General features: G+C 40.8%; 1 protein-coding gene across 5 annotated transcripts in view; it reads left to right on the forward strand.

Moving 5' to 3' along the window:
* LOC126326538 (thyroid receptor-interacting protein 11-like) overlaps positions 1 to 20,263 on the forward strand; it is a 414,334-nt gene that overhangs the window by 298,010 nt on the left and 96,061 nt on the right. For 2 of the 5 annotated variants that reach the window (XM_049995698.1, XM_049995718.1), the window contains 9 exons: positions 2,213 to 2,325; positions 3,298 to 3,439; positions 3,529 to 3,611; positions 3,904 to 4,009; positions 4,110 to 4,196; positions 7,269 to 7,354; positions 7,575 to 7,697; positions 7,773 to 7,895; positions 19,229 to 19,367. In XM_049995698.1, coding sequence (XP_049851655.1) covers positions 2,213 to 2,325; positions 3,298 to 3,439; positions 3,529 to 3,611; positions 3,904 to 4,009; positions 4,110 to 4,196; positions 7,269 to 7,354; positions 7,575 to 7,697; positions 7,773 to 7,895; positions 19,229 to 19,367 — 1,002 coding nt within the window. Of the gene's footprint in view, positions 1 to 2,212; positions 2,326 to 3,297; positions 3,440 to 3,528; positions 3,612 to 3,903; positions 4,010 to 4,109; positions 4,197 to 7,268; positions 7,361 to 7,574; positions 7,698 to 7,772; positions 7,896 to 19,228; positions 19,368 to 20,263 lie in introns of those variants that run through there. The other 3 variants (XM_049995689.1, XM_049995711.1, XM_049995705.1) reach the window with 2 other exon arrangements.

Consider the following 20,263-nt stretch of genomic DNA (forward strand, 5'->3'; position numbering starts at 1 on the left):
ATCCCACCTGCCTATACACCAGCATCCCTCATGCCCATGGCCTTGCCACAATCAGACACTATGTTTCCAGACTCCAGATCTATTACATCATTTCTCACATGTCTTGCCATCTATATCCTGACACACAGCTACTTCTTCTCTGAGAGGAAGGTATATAAACAAATCTGCATTGCATCTACGGGCACCCAGATGGCAGCAGCGTATGCTCTAGAGGAAACATACCTAACCTGTAAAGACCCCCAAGCCTCCTATCTGGTTCAGCTTAATTGATGATATATTCATAATGTGGACTCAGGGTCAAGAAACCTGACGTCTCACGAGGGCCTTTACAGACAGGCACTACCCCCAAGACCTAGTCTGTAACATATTTCCTATTCCCTATCCTTACTCACACTTAATCCTTCCACCACTCTCAAGAATCAGACACAATGGAATGACCTCCTCTTCACCCAGTATTATCCAGATCGTAACAACTGAACCATATCCTTCACCAGGGTTTGATTATCTGTCATCATGCCTAATGTGGTGTTCTGCCACCCACCCAATCTTCACAACATCCTAGTCCATCCTTGGTCACTTCCACCCACATCTCCTTGCCACAGGGGTCATATCTCTGTGGGAGCTCCAGGTGCAAGACCTGTCCAATCTAACCACCCAGCACTTACTACACTAGTCCTGTCACAGGCTTATCTTACACCATCAGAGGCAGGACTATCTGTGAAAGCAGATATTTCATATACCAAATCTACTGCAATCACTGTGCAGCATTTTATGTCTGTCAATCTGTCAACCAACCACCTGTCCATCACAAAGAATGGCTACTGTCAAACTGTGGCCAAGAACAAAAGTGACCACTCGGTGGTACAATTTGCAGCTGAGCACAGTATGCTCAGTTTCAGCGACTGCTGCATAACATAGCCTGGACCAACTGGATCCTCCCCTCCAGCAACAGCTTTTTCTGAGTTACACAAATTAGAGTTCTTCTTGCAACACATCTTTCACTCCCATAATACTTCTGGCCTCAATCTCCATTAACCCTCTATACCCACACCCTGCACCCAACAATTTCTCCTTTCTCTATACTATCACCGCCTTCCAACTTAAATCCACATCAGCTTCATTGTGAACCACTTACTATTGGCTCTAAAACCCACACAACACATGCCTAGTCAATGCATCTGCCACCTCTCCCTGCTGCATTCCTAGACAGCAAACCAGCTGGTTCCCTCTGAACCAGTGGCTGCCTATCACAACCCCTCCCCCTCCCCCCTCTCGCTCTCCCCCCCTCTCGCTCTCCCCCCTCTCGCTCTCCCCCTCTCTCGCTCTCCCCCCTCTCGCTCTCCCCCCCTCTCGCTCTCCCCCCTCTCGCTCCCCCCCTCTCGCTCTCCCCCCCTCTCGCTCTCCCCCCTCTCGCTCTCCCCCCTCTCGCTCTCCCCCCTCTCGCTCTCCCCCCTCTCGCTCTCCCCCCTCTCGCTCTCCCCCCTCTCGCTCTCCCCCCTCTCGCTCTCCCCCCTCTCGCTCTCCCCCCTCTCGCTCTCTCCCCCTCTCGCTCTCCCCCCTCTCGCTCTCCCCCCCTCTCGCTCTCCCCCCCTCTCGCTCTCCCCCCTCTCGCTCTCCCCCCTCTCGCTCTCCCCCCTCTCGCTCTCCCCCCTCTCGCTCTCCCCCCCTCTCGCTCTCCCCCCCTCTCACTCTCCCCCCCTCTCTCGCTCTCCCCCCCTCCCTCTCGCTCTCCCCCCCTCCCTCTCGCTCTCCCCCCTCCCTCTCGCTCTCCCCCCTCCCTCTCGCCCTCCCCCTCCCCCGGTCTCCCCCTCCCCCGGTCTCCCCCTCCCCCGGTCTCCCCCTCCCCCGGTCTCCCCCTCCCCCGGTCTCCCCCTCCCCCGGTCTCCCCCTCCCCCGGTCTCCCCCTCCCCCGGTCTCCCCCTCCCCCGGTCTCCCCCTCCCCCGGTCTCCCCCTCCCCCGGTCTCCCCTTCCCCTCCCCCGGTCTCCCCCTCCCCTCCCCCAGTCTCCCCCTCCCCCTCCCCCGGTCTCCCCCTCCCCCGGTCTCCCCCTCACTCGCTCTCCCCCTCTCTTCCTCCCTGTACAGCCCCCAGTCTACCTGCTGAACTGTCTTGATCTCCTTTACTCCTAAAGTATTTACTGGAGAAAGTTTAACAAGTGGTGCTGTATGCATTGGTTCAAATAGTAGTCTTCACAAATTTTTGTTTTTGACAGGTGACAGATCAGACCTGAATGTCTTGGCTTTTGAGAAGAAACTGAGAGAAAAAGGCGATGAGCTTGATAATCTGAGAGACCAGTTTTACCGCTTGCAGAAAGAAAATGAGAAGGTATGGCAAGAGTAATTTATTTATAATTCATTGCATAGAACTTTGCATTTTTTAGGACTTTAACAATTGATAGTTCAGGCACTTCTGAATTCTTTGTAACCTACAGTTAAAGAACATGAGGATAATTTTAGATTTACTTTATTTCAATATTTGTCTTTTGCTTAATATAATCTTATGCTAATGGCAAGAATTAGTTACTAAAACATTAGAAAAGGCAACCCCTCACTTTACAACTAACTGGTGCTTCGTGTGGCTGTGATAAGAATTGTCACAAGAGGAGATAGAAAATTACGTTTAGAATTCTTAATATAACCTTTAGCATCAGTTAAGAGTGACAGTGTTTCAAGAAAATTGGTGTATATGAAAGGTCATGTGACAATAAAGAGCCTGTTCTTTTGGATTGTATTCTATTTATGAAAGCAAGAAACACTGACCTGAATACAGAGCTCAACCCATATGGCACTAGCTTAGCTTAGTTTAGCATCTCCTCATTATTTTTCACCCTCAGAATAATTTCGTTTCTCCTTGTTATATAAGATTACATTATTCTCAAGAAACAGAGTGATATTTGATTCCAATAATCTTCTTCCTTGATCAGGTAATGTAGATATTAATGTCTGATGTAAAAGCATTCAATTGCAATTTGTCAAAGGCTTATCTAAATTGCATATGCAAGAAAACTTAAGAACCAAATTGGCATGTCATCTTTTGTTGTGTAATCAGTAATGTCTCTCTAGAATTTCACCACCTTAATATATATATTAATTCAGAATAATTCCTGTTATGCACATTTGATGTTTTCTATAAGAACTAGAGTCCACTGCCATTAATTTGTTGGAAAATACTCCCATAATGTACTTGTTTCTTTGTTATTTTCTTACTGTAAGCCATAAGTATTAATACTAAAATACAGTGAGTCATTCTGAATGAATAATAAAGGTACCTATAAATCATATAATTCTTATTTTTAAGTTAAGGTTGCTTTCCACTGAAGTCAGAGGATCAAAATGTGCAAACTGTCAGTCACATGAGAGAAAATTAATGGGAGAAGACACAGTACAGCCTATGGAGCAAAAAGAAGAGAAATGGATTGAATTAGAAGAAAAGCTGATTGGTAAGCTTGGCTTTGGCAACTTGTTACTGTGTTTATCATTTATCTTCTGTATGTGAAATTACGCACTGAATTACTGCTTCTGATTTCAGTGTCAACAAGGAGATCCCAAGAACTTGAAACTGAACTACAATGTATGTGGGAGCTGTGTCAGAGATACTTAATGGACACACAGGTAAATTTTCTTCCATATATTCCATGTTTTGTAAAATAATGTGTTCAAGAACAGAGCTAAACTTATTGTTTTTTTCCATGTTTCTTGTATTCATGTCAGCAGTGTGTGACTGCTCCTTTCCTGATGATTTCACTGTCATTGTGATATTATTAGACCGCAGGGAAAAAATTCTGTTACAAACTTGTATAAAGTCTTTACGTTATATCACATTGATAACAACAAAACCCTAGTAACTGTACTTAAATTTTCACAAGATGTGATCACTTTCTTATAACAGTGCTTCTGTAAACAGGTGCAGGAGCTTGAAAATGTTGTTAAACAGTTGAAGATGGAAAGAAATGATCATCATCCAAATACATTAGTTGAAACTTATGCCTACCAACAGGATGTGGTGAGAGGTAAACTGGACAGCTAACTTCTATATGTCCTCCATAATATAATTTGTACTGACATAGGTCTGAGTTTATGTATTTTAAATATATGATATCTCTCTTTTAGACACATGGAAGAAAATTCAGCAAGAAAACAAAGATTTAAAATTGAGAATTGAAGAGTTGGAATCCTTAATATCATCTAACTATAAAGGTTAGCTCAAATCATTTCTGAAATAATGTATGTGTTGTGTATTTATGAATGTTTCTGTTCCTGGAAACATTGCCATAATTGATGTGAACATTTTGATTCAATAGAACAACAACGAAGTCCCAAATTATGTAAACAGTATCTGATCTTATAATCCTTGAGTAACTTAGCAGTCATTCAGCTTTTTTTATTGTACTGAAGGATATGCTATTAATAATATTTCAGTCTCCATTAGACTTAATGTTGCATTCAGAGCTGTAAGAGGAGACAACCAAGGAAATTCCATATAAATGAAAACTATTCCAATAGCCTTAGAGGAAGCCTTCAAATCCTTTAACACAGAGAACAAAACTAAAATTCACATTACTAGATTACATGCGAACTGCCTTCGAGCTATTGAAGATATCATACTGTTCACCTCTATTGCAGATAGCCTTGAGGAGTGAACAGAAGTGCCTTATACAGCAGATTTTAATGTAGATTTGAAAGTCAACAGTAATAATACTAAAATAATGTACAATAAACAAGGAAACTAAAGTTATGTAAGTAAACGATGAAGTCGTAGAACAAATTGACGAGTTTATTTTTTAGGTTCTGGAGTGCTTACGAAAACTAAATAGGGTTTTTCAAAACTAAACTCCAGTGTGCCTGAAAAGGAAAGTTCAGTATCAATGCAAATTTCCAGTTTTGACTTAAAACAATGAGACAAAGTTTTTATGCAAAATTCATTCAAATACTGATAGGGAAAACAAACAAAGGGATTTTGGGAACATAAGGGAGTAGAAGACAGAATTATGTATATTGAAAATGAAATTGAGGTTAAAAGGTGCTGGATGGACGAAGGTGTTCTTTGCTGAATTCTAAGGGACAAGAAAAGACCTACGTAACAAAAGTAACACAAGATGGGTAGATGGCCTAAAAAACTTGCAGTGCCACATGGATATGAGTAGTTGATAATCATGCATGGAATCTTTTGAGATGGTCTTCAACCAGCAGTAGATAGCAAGTGGTGGCTGCTGCCATTGCAGCTGCTGCTGCTATGGATGATGATAATAATAATCATTTTCATATTGTCATAAAAACATCAAAATAACATTTAAGTAATGCCATCATCATTTTAAAAGAGAGGTTGTAGAAAACAAGTTGAACATATGTTTTGGAATAGTCATTCAGTTACTTTTATGAACTCCACAGTGTTTGCCAGTTATAAATTGTTTTGTGTTGTTACAAAGCAGCCATATACATTTGCAATGATTTTACAAATTTGCTTTTTGCTGCTAGTATAAAATTACTGTTATTTTTTACAAAGCTATTTTCGTATATGTGAACAAAACTAGTAATTAACATTTGTAGATTGCCACATCTGCTTATCTTTTTCTCATCCTTGAGATTCATCAATCTTTTGATTTTGGTGCTGTTGTTAGAAAGGAAATCTTATAATTGAAGTCAGCCCAAACACTTCAGTTTATTGCTTGAACAGTCCACAGGTGTACTTCTGGTCCATCGTGTCCTACGGGCACAAGATTTCGGCGATCAGACTTGTTGCTATCATCAGGTGCACTGATGAACTGAGCTCCTGAGGGCGGGCGGCTGTCGTAAATCCCCTTCCCCCGCAAGGCATTCTCTCCACGGTCCGCGGCCGCGCGCCGGCGGTTGCTGAGAGGCTGGCGTTGGCATCTGTGGTGGCGTCGGTGTAACTGTCTTGTCCACCCTGGTCGCTTGTTCGTTTTATTTGCTGAGCCTCTTTTTAATTAGACTCAATGCTAGTTCCCATGCCTTGCTGAGGTTGTAGCCACAATCTCTGTTGATGAGTCCGTCGCTGGTACGAATTTCGATAGCCCCTCTAACGACGCTGTCCCAGTATTTAGATGTCTGTGCCAAAACCCTGGTATGTTGGTAGTCCATTTCATGATTTTCAGACAAACAGTGCTCTGCGACTGCCCACTTGTTGGGGTACATAAGTCAAGTGTGCCTCTGATGTTCTCGGCAACGATCTTCGACGGTGCGCACTGTGCACCAGTGTTTTTAGTACCCCATTCCTCTGCGAAGGGTGGTGGCAGTATTTGCATGCAAATACATGTCAGTGTGCATTTTCTTCCTGTACACCCCATGGCCCAGGAATGGTAAACTTCCTTCTGCTTCAGTCTCCATAGTGAATTTGATGTACGGATGTATGGAGTTCAGTTGTGTAAGGAAGTCTAGGAGCTTGTCCCTTCCATGGAGCCATATCACGAATGTGTCATCAACATCAAGTAGAAAACAAGTAGGAAACTTACTTGGGAAGACTTACATTGGACAGACAGTGCGCACCATCGAAGATCGTTGTCATGAACATCAGAGGCATACTCAACTTATGTACCCCAACAAGTCAGCAGTCACAGAGCACTGTTTGTCTGAAAATCACGAAATGCGCTACCAACATACCAGGGTCTTGGCACAGACATCTATACTGGGACAGCGTCATTAGAGAGGTTATTATAATTTGTACCAGGGACAGACCATCAACAGAGATTGCGGCTATAACCTCGATAAGGCATGGGAACCAGCATTGAGTCTAATTAAAAAGAGACTGAGCAAAGAAAATGAATGAGCGACCAGGGCGGATGAGGCAGTTACACCAATGCCATCACAGACGCCAATGCCAGCCTTTCAGTGACCGCCGACGCGCGTTCGTGTACACGGACCGTGGAGAGAACACTCGCGGGGGAAGGGGATTTAGGACGGCCGCCCGCCCTCAGGAGCTCATGTCGCCATCGTCAGGTGCACTGACGAACTGTCTGATCGCTGAAATATTGTGCCCAGTGCACACTATGGACTGGCAGTACACCCATGGACTGTGCAAGCAAGAAATACACCAGGAGAAGCTGAAGAATGACTTCAGTTTATTGTTCAGAACCATAGTGTTTCTGTTACATAAAAGTCAACCCATTCGCCTGAATAAAAATGAAATACTTCAACAATGTTAAAAAACTGATTTACTTTTGTATGAGAAAAAACTAATAAACAGCATACAGAAATTTTGCGGTTGTGTCTATTTCATTTTCTTTTATATAATTGTTCTTCTGTCTATAACAGGTCTGCAGCAAGAATTACAAAATGGATTCACAGGAAGTGAAAGTGTTAATAAGAGTGTGAGGAATTTTTGCAAGATGGGTCCAAGTGTAAGTGTAAGTTCTTTCTTTTATTTTTTGAAATTCAAGCTAACTGTCTGTTTCCATTTTTGTTATTACTTTCAGAGTCATGAAAATGCTGTATTTTCTTAACACTCAGCTGTATGTGCCAAGGCAGTTCTATTGAAGATTAATTTGAACTCTCTATCTTTGTCACATAAAAGCATGATAAGATCTATGTACTTTTCAGTAAACTCACTATTGTTTACAGGAAGTGAATGGAACTATGGGAAAAACATTAGAAACTTCAGTTCATCAATTAGATGATGCTTCTTGCATGGTACAGCAGAACGAAGAAAATGCTATTGCTGCTACTACTACTGCTGCTGAGGAGGTAGTGTATGGCTTTGACACTAGATGTAGTTTATATTATGTCATTATCCTTCTCATGTTTCTCACTGTTGAATAGATTGCTGAACATGTTGACACCAGTGCAGCAGGAGCTATGCCAATGGATAAGAAACAGCATGAATCATATGCAAAAGCAGAGGCTTTATTAAAAGAAGAGAACAAAAAACTCCAGGAATCAAATGTAAGTAAAGGATTTATTTGATGTAATGTTGTAACCGCTCATAATTTTTTATTGTTACCATCATGACCTAGCTAATTCTATATTGCTTCTACTGCCTCTATTCTAGGTAACATTGACTTTCATAAAACTTTTTTCAGATACAAATAGTTTCATTTGGTTATAGACTATTTCTTCTACAGAGCTAAAACCCAACATAGAAAACCACAATAATTTATTTAGGAATTGTTTGCTACTCACCACATATAATAGGCATTGAGTCAATTACACAGTCTTCATCAGATGAAGGAATAAGTCCGACAGCTGAATAATATCGAGCAGTCTTTTTCATTGTGCCTCACTGCCTTTCAATGCCTCCTCTATATGGAGAGTAGAAGTCTACCATTTCATATTGTTGCTAACACAAATCGGTTTTGATAGATCAACTTTTCTGGAGCAAAATCAACAACATCGTTAGTTAGTTAGTCATCGTTAGTTAGTTAGTTAGTTAGATTTACATTTCATGGATAATTTGCATGATTATTTACAACTTATATATAGTCACGTATGTAAATTAGTAATTTTTCTGTACCGCCTTTTACATAAACCATGAAAATAATTTTTTCTGTGGAATAGTAGAAGCTCTCAACAACAAAATTTTTTGCTTTGTTTTTAAAATTTGATTTGCTGTATGTCAGATACAGAAATTTTGGTGATAGCATTGTGCACTCCTGTTAATGCTAGAGTCAATCGTAATGTGGAGTAATGAATTTCACTTTTCTTTTGGTATTATGCCGATCATTGTTCCTTTTGAACTGTAATAAGTTGTTTTCACCCAAAATATCTCTGGAACAATAACAGCTATTGGAAAACGACTTTCACCGGTATCACGTAGGGCTGGGGCCCATGAATGTACATATTTGGAAACATTCTAAAACGAAAGCATATGTGTTTTTTATCACAAACTTATGTTTTTTTAAATGGGCGTCCTATATTTTTTCTTCAGCAATCCATAGCATGACAAAGCACATACACAATGGCATTGATTGCATCACAATATTCCCATTACATCCCGAGATATTGAGATGTGAAGTTGACGGTTGTCACACCCGACATGCGCTGCTAGCTCACGTCCTGAGGCTCAGGCGTGAACCCCATGCTTCCCGCAATCGAGTTGTGATTGACATGTGTAATCACACATCAATACTTAACAAGAGGTCCGAAACGAATAATACGGTCTGCTGCCATCAACTCTCATAAGCACATAATGGTTTCCCTCTTGCATGTTTTACATATCTACGTACACAATATGAACCAGTACCGATTAGTGTACACCAACAACACCAGAGGACATGAAGCAACGCATTATTGATGCTTGTACAACCATCAAAGAGGAAACAGTAGCACGAATTAGGGCATCCTTCATCCACAGAGTGACCCTATGTATGCAAGCCAATGGCATCACTTTGAGCATGAGAAGTGAACGCTATGTGTAGCATGTAGTGCTGGTATCACAGTTGAAGTTTCTACAAAGGGCCATTTTACCCAGTGATGTTAAGAAACATTTGTTTGCAACAATTTGTCATTTAACGCATTAGATAAACATAACATTGATAATTATGTGATAATAGAACTAATTGGTTAAACATGTTTACATTCATCTTCTATGTCCTACCTGAACTTCACAAATCAAAACATTTTTACCTAAACAACGGTAAAACTTTTAGTCCACTTGCTCGTTTCACTAAAACCATCAACATGAATTTTACTGTTACGAGTGAATGATTAACTGTCACTTGCGCTAGATCTACAGTAAAGTAAAGTTTAATGTTGAACGGCATTACCATTTTAGTAACAGATTAACGATAAGCAAAGTTAACTTTGTGACTAACGTTGCGATACACAGATATGTTACAGAACCGCATCACCCCTAGCCTATTGGATAAATACCTGCTGGAATGTACGACGTTAATGCAGGATGGCAGCAGACCGTATTATTCGTTTCGGACCTCTTGATAAGTATGGAAGTGTGATTATGCATGTCAAGCACATCACGATTACGGGCAGCATGGGGTTCACGCCTGAGCCTCAGGACGTGTGCTAGCAGTGCATGTCGGGTGTTTCAAGCGTCAACTTCGCATCTCAATATCTCGGGATGTAATGGGAATATTGTGATGCAATCAACGCCATTGTGTATGTACTTTGTCATGCTATGGATTGCTGAAGAAAAAATATAGGATGTCCATTTAAAAAAACATGAGTTTGTATTAAAAAACACACGTGCTTTTGTTTTAGAATGTTCCCAAATATGTACATTCATGGGCCCCAGCCCTACATTGATACCGGTGAAAGTCGTCGTCAAATAGCTGTTATTGTTCCAGAGATATTTTGGGTGGACAAGATAGCTGGGACACCCTGTATATGTTGTGTAGCAGTAGTCAAAATGCCAGACTCATTAAACAGATGTCTACAAGATGAACATGGGTGAACACCACATTTTGATCAGTGAGAACTTTCTTACCCCAGAACATTATGCCATTCAATATTTTTGAATGAAAATTCACAAAATATATTAACTTCCCAATTTGTTTATCTTCAAGGTATTAGATGTATGGAACTTAGTTGCTTTTGTATTTCAGAAACAGGTTTATTTTATCAGTTTAAATTCTCAGCAATATAGACACCTATTTTTTTTTTCAAGTTTCTTCAATAGTCATGCTATGTAATACATTCCTCAGTAGTGTAGCATCTGTACATATGCTGGAGTGAGATGACGTGTTTTTGAATTTGAGAGTTGAGACTGTTGTCAGCAAACTGCTCAGTTATATGTTTAAGAATATCATTTACTAATACTTCTTCTGTTGCTGTATACGGGTTTTGAATGGTTAGACTACTAATGGCATCTACAAAAAGAACCAATTCTGCTTGTTGTGTATGAATGTAAGGTCTTTACATATTTGAGAAACAATGGTCTTGTGTAGTCCCACAAATGATTCCTCCCCAATCAGAAGAATCGTTGTTCTTATTGGATTACTGAGCACTCAACATTTTCCCACTCTCAGTTCTATTACTTGGTCAGTCCTAATACAGTCATTTATTGCCCTCCAAATAGAGATAAAATATGTATGTAAATGGGATGATACTTAGTGAAATAATAAGTGTTTGTGTGATCAGGGAATTAGATTACTTGTTTTTGACTATGTTCTTAATCATTTATTAACACTCTGAGTTGCATTAAAGAATTAATATAAAGACAGTGTAAACAATCTGTTGTGTCTTGGCCTCCTAGGCACAGTCTTTGCCAACATTGTACATGTTAGAATAGTTTACATTTTAAAATAGCTGCTTGTGAGATCTGTACTTGTATTCTGCTTATATGTTCCATATTGCAATTTTGTATTGCTTGACATAATTCAAGTTGTCTTCATATTGTTCAAAATTCCCCATGGAATCACTGTTAGAACTCCATCAAACTTCAGTGCTTAGCAAAGTTGGGAAACTCTACATCAATGCGGGATGTAAGATAGATATTAATCATATTATACACTAAAAGAAATAGGATAGTGTTCTGAACAGAATTTTCATCAGAAATTTCATGGCATATGGCAATGTTATGTACTATGTTTCCATAGTTTGTTACTGTATGTAAACAGCCTGTGTTTTCAGTAAAATAGATGATGTCTGCATAAGGTTTACAGCAGGAGACAAAGGGATGATCCTTTACTGTATCCTACCCTCTTGTATTAAGTTGTAGGTCGTGCTTCTTTAGTGAACATTTCTCAGAAAAAACTGTTAAACATTGTTTCTTAAATGAGTTAGAGACATTTCATATAACTCATATGTTGCTCACTATACAGTGGCATCAAATCAAAGTTTAATATATCTGTGCAGAATTTAGCAAAGTTTACCTTAATGTGAAAAGTTACTTCTTCTGAATCTAACTTTTTCGTCTCAGTTTTGATGCTATGGTCTACATTTTTAATGCTTTGTGTGTGCTTCTCACTAACCAGCATTCCTTCTGTGACTTCTCCTAGCACAAGAGCTTCCTTTGCCTGTACGATTTTTTTAATAACTGGATTTGCTCATCTTTGTTAATAACTTGTAATCAACATTCTGAGGCAAGGCATGAATGTTGCATCATTGTGCCAAAATATTGCCTTAATTCTTCTTTTTATGTTACCCTGCACCAGAATTGCTAGCTTTCGCAACCGATGGTTGCTTCTTCAGGAAGGAGAGGGAAAGACGAAAGAATGTAGGTTTTAAGGGAGAGGGTAAGGAGTCATTCCAATCCCGGGAGCAGAAAGACTTCCCTTAGGGGAAAAAAAGGACAGATGTACATTCGCGCGCACACACACACACACACACACACACACACACACACACACACACACACACACACACACACACACACACACACACACACATATCCATCCGCACATACACAGACACAAGCAGACACAGTGAAGAACAACTCCAGAATTTCCTCTCCAACCTCAACTCCTTTGGTTCCATCAGATTCACCTGATCCTACTCCAAATCCCATGCCACTTTCCTTGACGTTGACCTCCATCTGTCCAATGACCAGCTTCACGCATCCGTCCACATCAAACCCACCAACAAGCAACAGTACCTCCATTATGACAGCTGCCACCCATTCTATATCAAACGGTCCCTTCCCTACAGCCTAGGCCTTCGTGGCAAACGAATCTGCTCCAGTCCTGAATCCCTGGACCATTACACCAACAACCTGAAAACAGCTTTCGCATCCCGCAACTACCCTCCTGACCTGGTACAGAAGCAGATAACCAGAGCGACTTCCTCATCCCCTCAAACCCAGAACCTCTCACAGAAGAACCCCAAAAGTGCCCCACTTGTGACAGGATACTTCCCGGGACTGGATCAGACTCTGAATGTGGCTCTCCAGCAGGGATATGACTTCCTAAAATCCTGCCCCGAAATGAGATCCATCCTTCATGAAATCCTCCCCACTCCACCAAGATTGTCTTTCCGCCGTCCACCTAACCTTCGTAACCTCTTAGTTCATCCCTGTGAAATCCCCAAACCACCTTCCCTACCCTCTGGCTCCTACCCTTGCAACCACCCCCGGTGTAAAACCTGTCCTATGCACCCTCCCACCACCACCTACTCCAGTCCTGTAACCCGAAAGGTGTACACGATCAAAGGCAGAGCCACGTACGAAAGCACCCATGTGATTTACTAACTGACCTGCCTACACTGTGACGCTTTCTATGTGGGAATGACCAGCAACAAACTGTCCATTCGCATGAATGGACACAGGCAGACAGTGTTTGTTGGTAATGAGGATCACCCTGTGGCTAAACATGCCTTGGTGCACGGATAGCACATCTTGGCACAGTGTTACACCGTCCGAGTTATCTGGATATTCCTACCAACACCAACCTATCCGAACTCCGGAGATGGGAACTTGCCCTTCAATATATCCTCTCTTCTTGTTATCCACCAGGCCTCAATCTCCGCTAATTTCAAGTTGCCGCCACTCATACCTCACCTGTCTTTCAACAACATCTTTGGCTCCACACTTCCGCCTCGACTTACATCTCTGCCCTTACTCTTTGCCTTTAAATATGTCTGCTTGTGTGTGTGTGTGTGTGTGTGTGTGTGTGTGTGTGTGTGTGTGTGTGTGTGGCGTGGGCGTGGGCGAGTATATACCTATTCTTTTTCCCCCTAAGGTAAGTCTTTCCACTCCCGGGATTGGAATGACTCCTTACCCTCTCCCTTAAAACCCAAATCCTTTCATCTTTCCTTTTCCTTCCCTCTTTCCTGACAAAGCAGCCGCCGGTTGCGAAAGCTCGAAATTGTGTGTGTCTTTGTGTGTTTTATTCATTGTGCCTATCTAGCGGCGCTTTCCCACTTGGGAAGTCTTGGAATCTTTGTTTTTAATATATTTTTCCCATGTGGAAGTTTCTTTCTATTTTATATATATTATAAACAAAGATTCCAAGACTTACCAAGCGGGAAAGCGCCGGTAGATAGGCACAATAAATAAAACACACACACAGAATTTCTAGCTTTCGCAACCAGCGGTTGCTTCTTCAGGAAAGAGGGAAGGAGAGGGAAAGACGAAAGGATGTTGGTTTTAAGGGAGAGGGTAAGGAGTCATTCCAATCCCGGGAGCAGAAAGACTTACCTTAGGGGGGAAAAGGGATAGGTATACACTCGCGCACACACACACACACACACACACACACACACACACACATATCCGTCCATGGATATGGTGGGAGGGTGCATGGGACAGGTTTTACACCGGGGGCGGTTACAAGGGTAGGAGCCAGAGGGTAGGGAAAGTGGTTTGGGGATTTCGGGGACTATTAAAGTTGCGTTGCCAGAATGGGTCCCAGTTCAGTTTTACAAAGAGTACTCTTTGTACCCATGAACCATGGACCTTGCCGTTGGTGGGGAGGCTTGCGTGCCTCAGCGATACAGATGGCCATACCGTAGGTGCAACCACAACGGAGGGGTATCTGTTGAGAGGCCAGACAAACGTGTGGTTCCTGAAGAGGGGCAGCAGCCTTTTCAGTAGTTGCAGGGGCAACAGTCTGGATGATTGACTGATCTGGCCTTGCAACATTAACCAAAACGGCCTTGCTGTGCTGGTACTGCGAACGGCTGAAAGCAAGGGGAAACTACAGCCGTAATTTTTCCCGAGGACATGCAGCTTTACTGTATGATTAAATGATGATGGCGTCCTCTTGGGTAAAATATTCCGGAGGTAAAATAGTCCCCCATTCGGATCTCCGGGCGGGGACTACTCAGGAGGATGTCGTTACCAGGAGAAAGAAAACTGGCGTTCTACGGATCGGAGCGTGGAATGTCAGATCCCTTAATCGGGCAGGTAGGTTAGAAAATTTAAAAAGGGAAATGGATAGGTTAAAGTTAGATATCGTGGGAATTAGTGAAGTTCGGTGGCAGGAGGAACAAGACTTCTGGTCAGGTGAACACAGGGTTATAAACACAAAATCAAATAGGGGTAATGCAGGAGTAGGTTTAATAATGAATAGGAAAATAGGAATGCGGGTAAGCTACTACAAACAGCATAGTGAACGCATTATTGTGGCCAAGATAGATACGAAGCCCACACCTACTACAGTAGTACAAGTTTATATGCCAACTAGCTCTGCAGATGACGAAGAAATTGAAGAAATGTACGATGAAATAAAAGAAATTATTCAGATAGTGAAGGGAGACGAAAATTTAATAGTAATGGGTGACTGGAATTCGAGTGTAGGAAAAGGGAGAGAAGGAAACATAGTAGGTGAATATGGATTGGGGCTAAGAAATGAAAGAGGAAGTCGCCTAGTAGAATTTTGCACAGAGCACAACTTAATCATAGCTAACACTTGGTTTAAGAATCATGAAAGAAGGTTGTATACGTGGAAGAACCCTGGAGATACTAAAAGGTATCAGATAGATTATATAATGGTAAGACAGAGATTTAGGAACCAGGTTTTAAGTTGTAAGACATTTCCAGGGGCAGATGTGGACTCTGACCACAATCTATTGGTTATGACCTGTAGATTAAAACTGAAGAAACTGCAAAAATGTGGGAAATTAAGGAGATGGGACCTGGATAAACTGAAAGAACCAGAGGTTGTACAGAGTTTCAGGGAGAGCATAAGGGAACAATTGACAGGAATAGGGGAAAGAAATACAGTAGAAGAAGAATGGGTAGCTCTGAGGGATGTAGTAGTGAAGGCAGCAGAGGATAAAGTAGGTACAAAGACGAGGGCTGCTAGAAATCCTTGGGTAACAGAAGAAATATTGAATTTAATTGATGAAAGGAGAAAATATAAAAACGCAGTAAATGAAGCAGGCAAAAAGGAATACAAACGTCTCAAAAACGAGATCGACAGAAAGTGCAAAACGGCTAAGCAGGGATGGCTAGAGGACAAATGTAAGGTAGTAGAAGCTTATCTCACTAGGGGTAAGATAGATACTGCCTACAGGAAAATTAAAGAGACCTTTGGAGAGAAGAGAACCACGTGTATGAATATCAAGAGCTCAGATGGCAGCCCAGTTCTAAGCAAAGAAGGGAAGGCAGAAAGGTGGAAGGAGTATATAGAAGGTTTATACAAGGGCGAGGTACTTGAGGACAATGTTATGGAAATGGAAGAGGATGTAGATGAAGACGAAATGGGAGATACGATACTGCGTGAAGAGTTTGACAGAGCACTGAAAGACCTGAGTCGAAACAAGGCCCCCGGAGTAGACAACATTCCATTAGAACTACTGACGGCCTTGGGAGAGCCAGTCATGACAAAACTCTACTATCTGGTGAGCAAGATGTATGAGACAGGCGAAATACCCTCAGACTTCAAGAAGAATATAATAATTCCAATCCCAAAGAAAGCAGGTGTTGACAGATGTGAAAATTACCGAACTATCAGTTTAATAAGCCACGGCTGCAAAATACTAACACGAATTCTTTACAGACGAATGGAAAAACTGGTAGATGCAGACCTCGGGGAGGATCAGTTTGGATTCCGTCGAAATGTTGGAACACTTGAGGCAATACTGACCTTACGACTTATCTTAGAAGAAAGATTAAGAAAAGGCAAACCTACGTTTCTAGCATTTGTAGACTTAGAGAAAGCTTTTGACAATGTTGACTGGAATACTCTTTTTCAAATTCTAAAGGTGGCAGGGGTAAAATACAGGGAGCGAAAGGCTATTTATAATTTGTACAGAAACCAGATGGCAATCATAAGAGTCGAGGGGCATGAAAGGGAAGCAGTGGTTGGGAAAGGAGTGAGACAGGGTTGTAGCCTCTCCCCGATGTTATTCAATCTGTATATTGAGCAAGCAGTAAAGGAAACAAAAGAAAAATTTGGAGTAGGTATTAAAATTCATGGAGACGAAGTAAAAACTTTGAGGTTCGCCGATGACATTGTAATTCTGTCAGAGACGGCAAAGGACTTGGAAGAGCAGTTGAACGGAATGGACAGTGTCTTGAAAGGAAGATATAAGATGAACATCAACAAAAGCAAAACGAGGATAATGGAATGTAGTCAAATTAAATCGGGTGATGCTGAGGGAATTAGATTAGGAAATGAGACACTTAAAGTAGTAAAGGAGTTTTGCTATTTAGGAAGTAAAATAACTGATGATGATGGTCGAAGTAGAGAGGATATAAAATGTAGACTGGCAATGGCAAGGAAAGCGTTTCTGAAGAAGAGAAATTTGTTAACATCGAATATAGATTTATGTATCAGGAAGTCGTTTCTGAAAGTATTTGTTTGGAGTGTAGCCATGTATGGAAGTGAAACATGGACGATAACTAGTTTGGACAAGAAGAGAATAGAAGCTTTCGAAATGTGGTGCTACAGAAGAATACTGAAGATAAGGTGGATTGATCACGTCACTAATGAGGAGGTATTGAATAGGATTGGGGAGAAGAGAAGTTTGTGGCACAACTTGACTAGAAGAAGGGATCGGTTGGTAGGACATGTTTTGAGGCATCAAGGGATCACAAATTTAGCACTGGAGGGCAGCGTGGAGGGTAAAAATCATAGAGGGAGACCGAGAGATGAGTACACTAAGCAGATTCAGAAGGATGTGGGTTGCAGTAGGTACTGGGAGATGAAGCAGCTTGCACAGGATAGAGTAGCATGGAGAGCTGCATCAAACCAGTCTCAGGACTGAAGACAACAACAACAACAACTCTGTGGCATTATCCACTTACTTAACTAGCATTTATCACTTACCGTTCACCCAACACGAAGCCCCTAGCAATTGGAAAAAAGCACTGGTGACCCCTGTATATAAGAAGGGTAAAAGAACAAACCAACGAAATGACAGACCTTTATCGTTAACATTGGTTTGCTACAGAATTGGAGAACATATTCTGAGTTTGAATATAATAAATTTACAAAGAACCAGAAAGCTCACAACCACAAGTCAGCATAGTTTCAGAAAGCATTGGTTGCGTGAAACTCAGTTTGCCCTTCTCTCATATGATATACTGTGAACTATGATTGAAGGGCAACAGGCAGAATCCACACTTCTAGACTTAGAATAGGTTCCCAGGTATGTGAGTGCCTTGAAGACTTCTTAGTATGTTTTCCTCAAAAGTGATGGTTCAGCGCAGACAACGGTATCACTGGGATTGCCCCAGGGAAATGTGATTATGACAGCTATCATTTTCTATATACATAAATGGTCTTGTGGACAGGGTGTTTAGCAATCTGTGGCTATTTGCCAATGATGCTGTGATGAATGTGAAGGTGTCAAAATTGAGTGACTGTAGGATACAGGATGACTTGGACGCAATTTCTAGTTTATGTGATAAATGGCTGCCATGTTGAAATGTAGAAAAATGTAAGTTAAAGCAGATGAGTAGAAAAAACAAACCCATAATGTCCAGCTACAGCATTAGCAGTGTCCTGCTTGACACAGTCACAGCATCTAAATATCTGGATATAAAGTTACTAAGCAATATGAAATGGAATGGCTGCAGTAGTGAAGGTAACTGATTGATGTTGGTCTATTGGGAGAATTTGAGGAATGTGAGGTTCATCTGTAAAGGAAACCATATAAGATGCTACTGCCAAATATTCTTGAATATTGCTTGAGTGTTTGGGTTCTGCACCAGGTCAGATTAAAGGAAAACACTGAAGCATTTCAGAGGCGAGTTTTTAGATTTATTACCAGTAATTTCAAATAACACACAGGTATTATGGAGATGCTTAGGTAATCCAAATGGGAATCCCTGGAGGGAAGGCAGTATTCTTTTCAAATAACACTAACGAGAAAGTTTAGAGAACTGGCGTTTGAAGCTTTCTGTAGGGCAATTCTATCACTGCCAATGTAAATCTTACAATGACATTCATACACTCTTCTTTCCTTACTCTGTTCATGAGTGGAACAGGAAAGGAAATGACTAGTAATGGTGCAGGGTGCCCACTACCATGCACTGTACAGTGGCTAGCGGAGTGTGTATTTAGCTGTATTTTTGAACACATTTTTTATAATAACTAAATACTTTTATGTTTATCATTGCTTTTTCGTAATTCATTTTTTCTGTATTGAATTTAAGATTTTTCCAGTTTTCTACCTTTCACTATTTACATTTTCCTTGGGTATTATTTCCTCTCATTCATTCTGCTAGTTCCTTCTTCCATTAAACACTATCTTTCCTTGTTGGTTTGTGGTAATTCTCTTCATTCAGATACTCCTTTTTAGGGATCATACACCACATGTTTTATCAGAATTCTTCCCTTTAACTGTTCACCCTTCTTTCTGGCACTGCTGGAAATACTATAAATTTTATGAAATCATTTTGGAGCCATTTTGTTAATGCTTTTTGGTATTTTCAGGTCTTCTTGAAGTCAGAAATGGTGGCCATGGCAAAAGTGATTCAAGATTTGGAATCCCAACTGGCAGATATAAAAGGAGAAAATGATTGTTTGAACAACAGTATTGAGGAACTGGATAAACAGCATCAGGCTGCCATAGGTAAGGTAGCAGTTTGTTGCTGTTTCCACTACACTAATCTCCTCTATCATTTTTATGTTGCTCTTGAGTGAATTTTCTTCAAATCAGATTATTGTAACTTATTCTGTTGTGTGTATATGTTGTCATTAAGTAAGTACATTGATACTCTCTGAGTAAAGACCTGTTTTGGTAAGGAAATAACAATGTCTTAAACTGCTTCATTTCTATTTACATGCATCACTTTTTGAAATGCAATAAAAATGTGATTTACATGTGTGGTTTGTGGCAGCTATTAGCTTACTGGTGTTTTCATTTCTATACATGTCTACACCTGTAGGATTTCAAAATTAATGGCTGCTTGTATAATATCATTAAACTGAAAGTAATTTATTTGATTTAGTGAAAACACAGGAGTGCTAGACACTTTAAATAAATGCTTCCTAGTTAAAGAAGTGGAAGTTCCTTGTTAATTTATGTACAGAGTACTGATGTAAATTTCTTTGAAAGGGAACATAAAGTGTAAATTTTGCTGGAGAAAAACAGAAAATGTGTGCATTGGTCTCTACATGGTGTTTGCGATACTTGTAGCATTTAAACAGATCAGAAGAAAAACATTTCCTTGTTCACCATGCCTTCAGTGTGATTGCACGAATAATACTTCTTTACCCAATTGCAAAACTGTTTTGGTATCAGCAGCAACAATTCGATATATTTGTGATTTATTAATGAAGTTTTCTATCAGAATTGCAACTAATAGTTTTATAGTAACTAGGGTGAACATTTTTGTTGATTCTCAGATTTTACAGGTGTTTCGTGGCAGATCTGTTGTAAAAACAAATGTGTTGTATACAGTGAAACATTACAAATGCAGGTAATGGTTTGAGAAGGAACAAAAATGTTCAAACAAGATAGTAATA

The sequence above is a fragment of the Schistocerca gregaria genome, chromosome 2, assembly GCF_023897955.1.
Source record: "Schistocerca gregaria isolate iqSchGreg1 chromosome 2, iqSchGreg1.2, whole genome shotgun sequence".
Classification (NCBI taxonomy): Eukaryota; Metazoa; Arthropoda; class Insecta; order Orthoptera; family Acrididae; genus Schistocerca; species Schistocerca gregaria.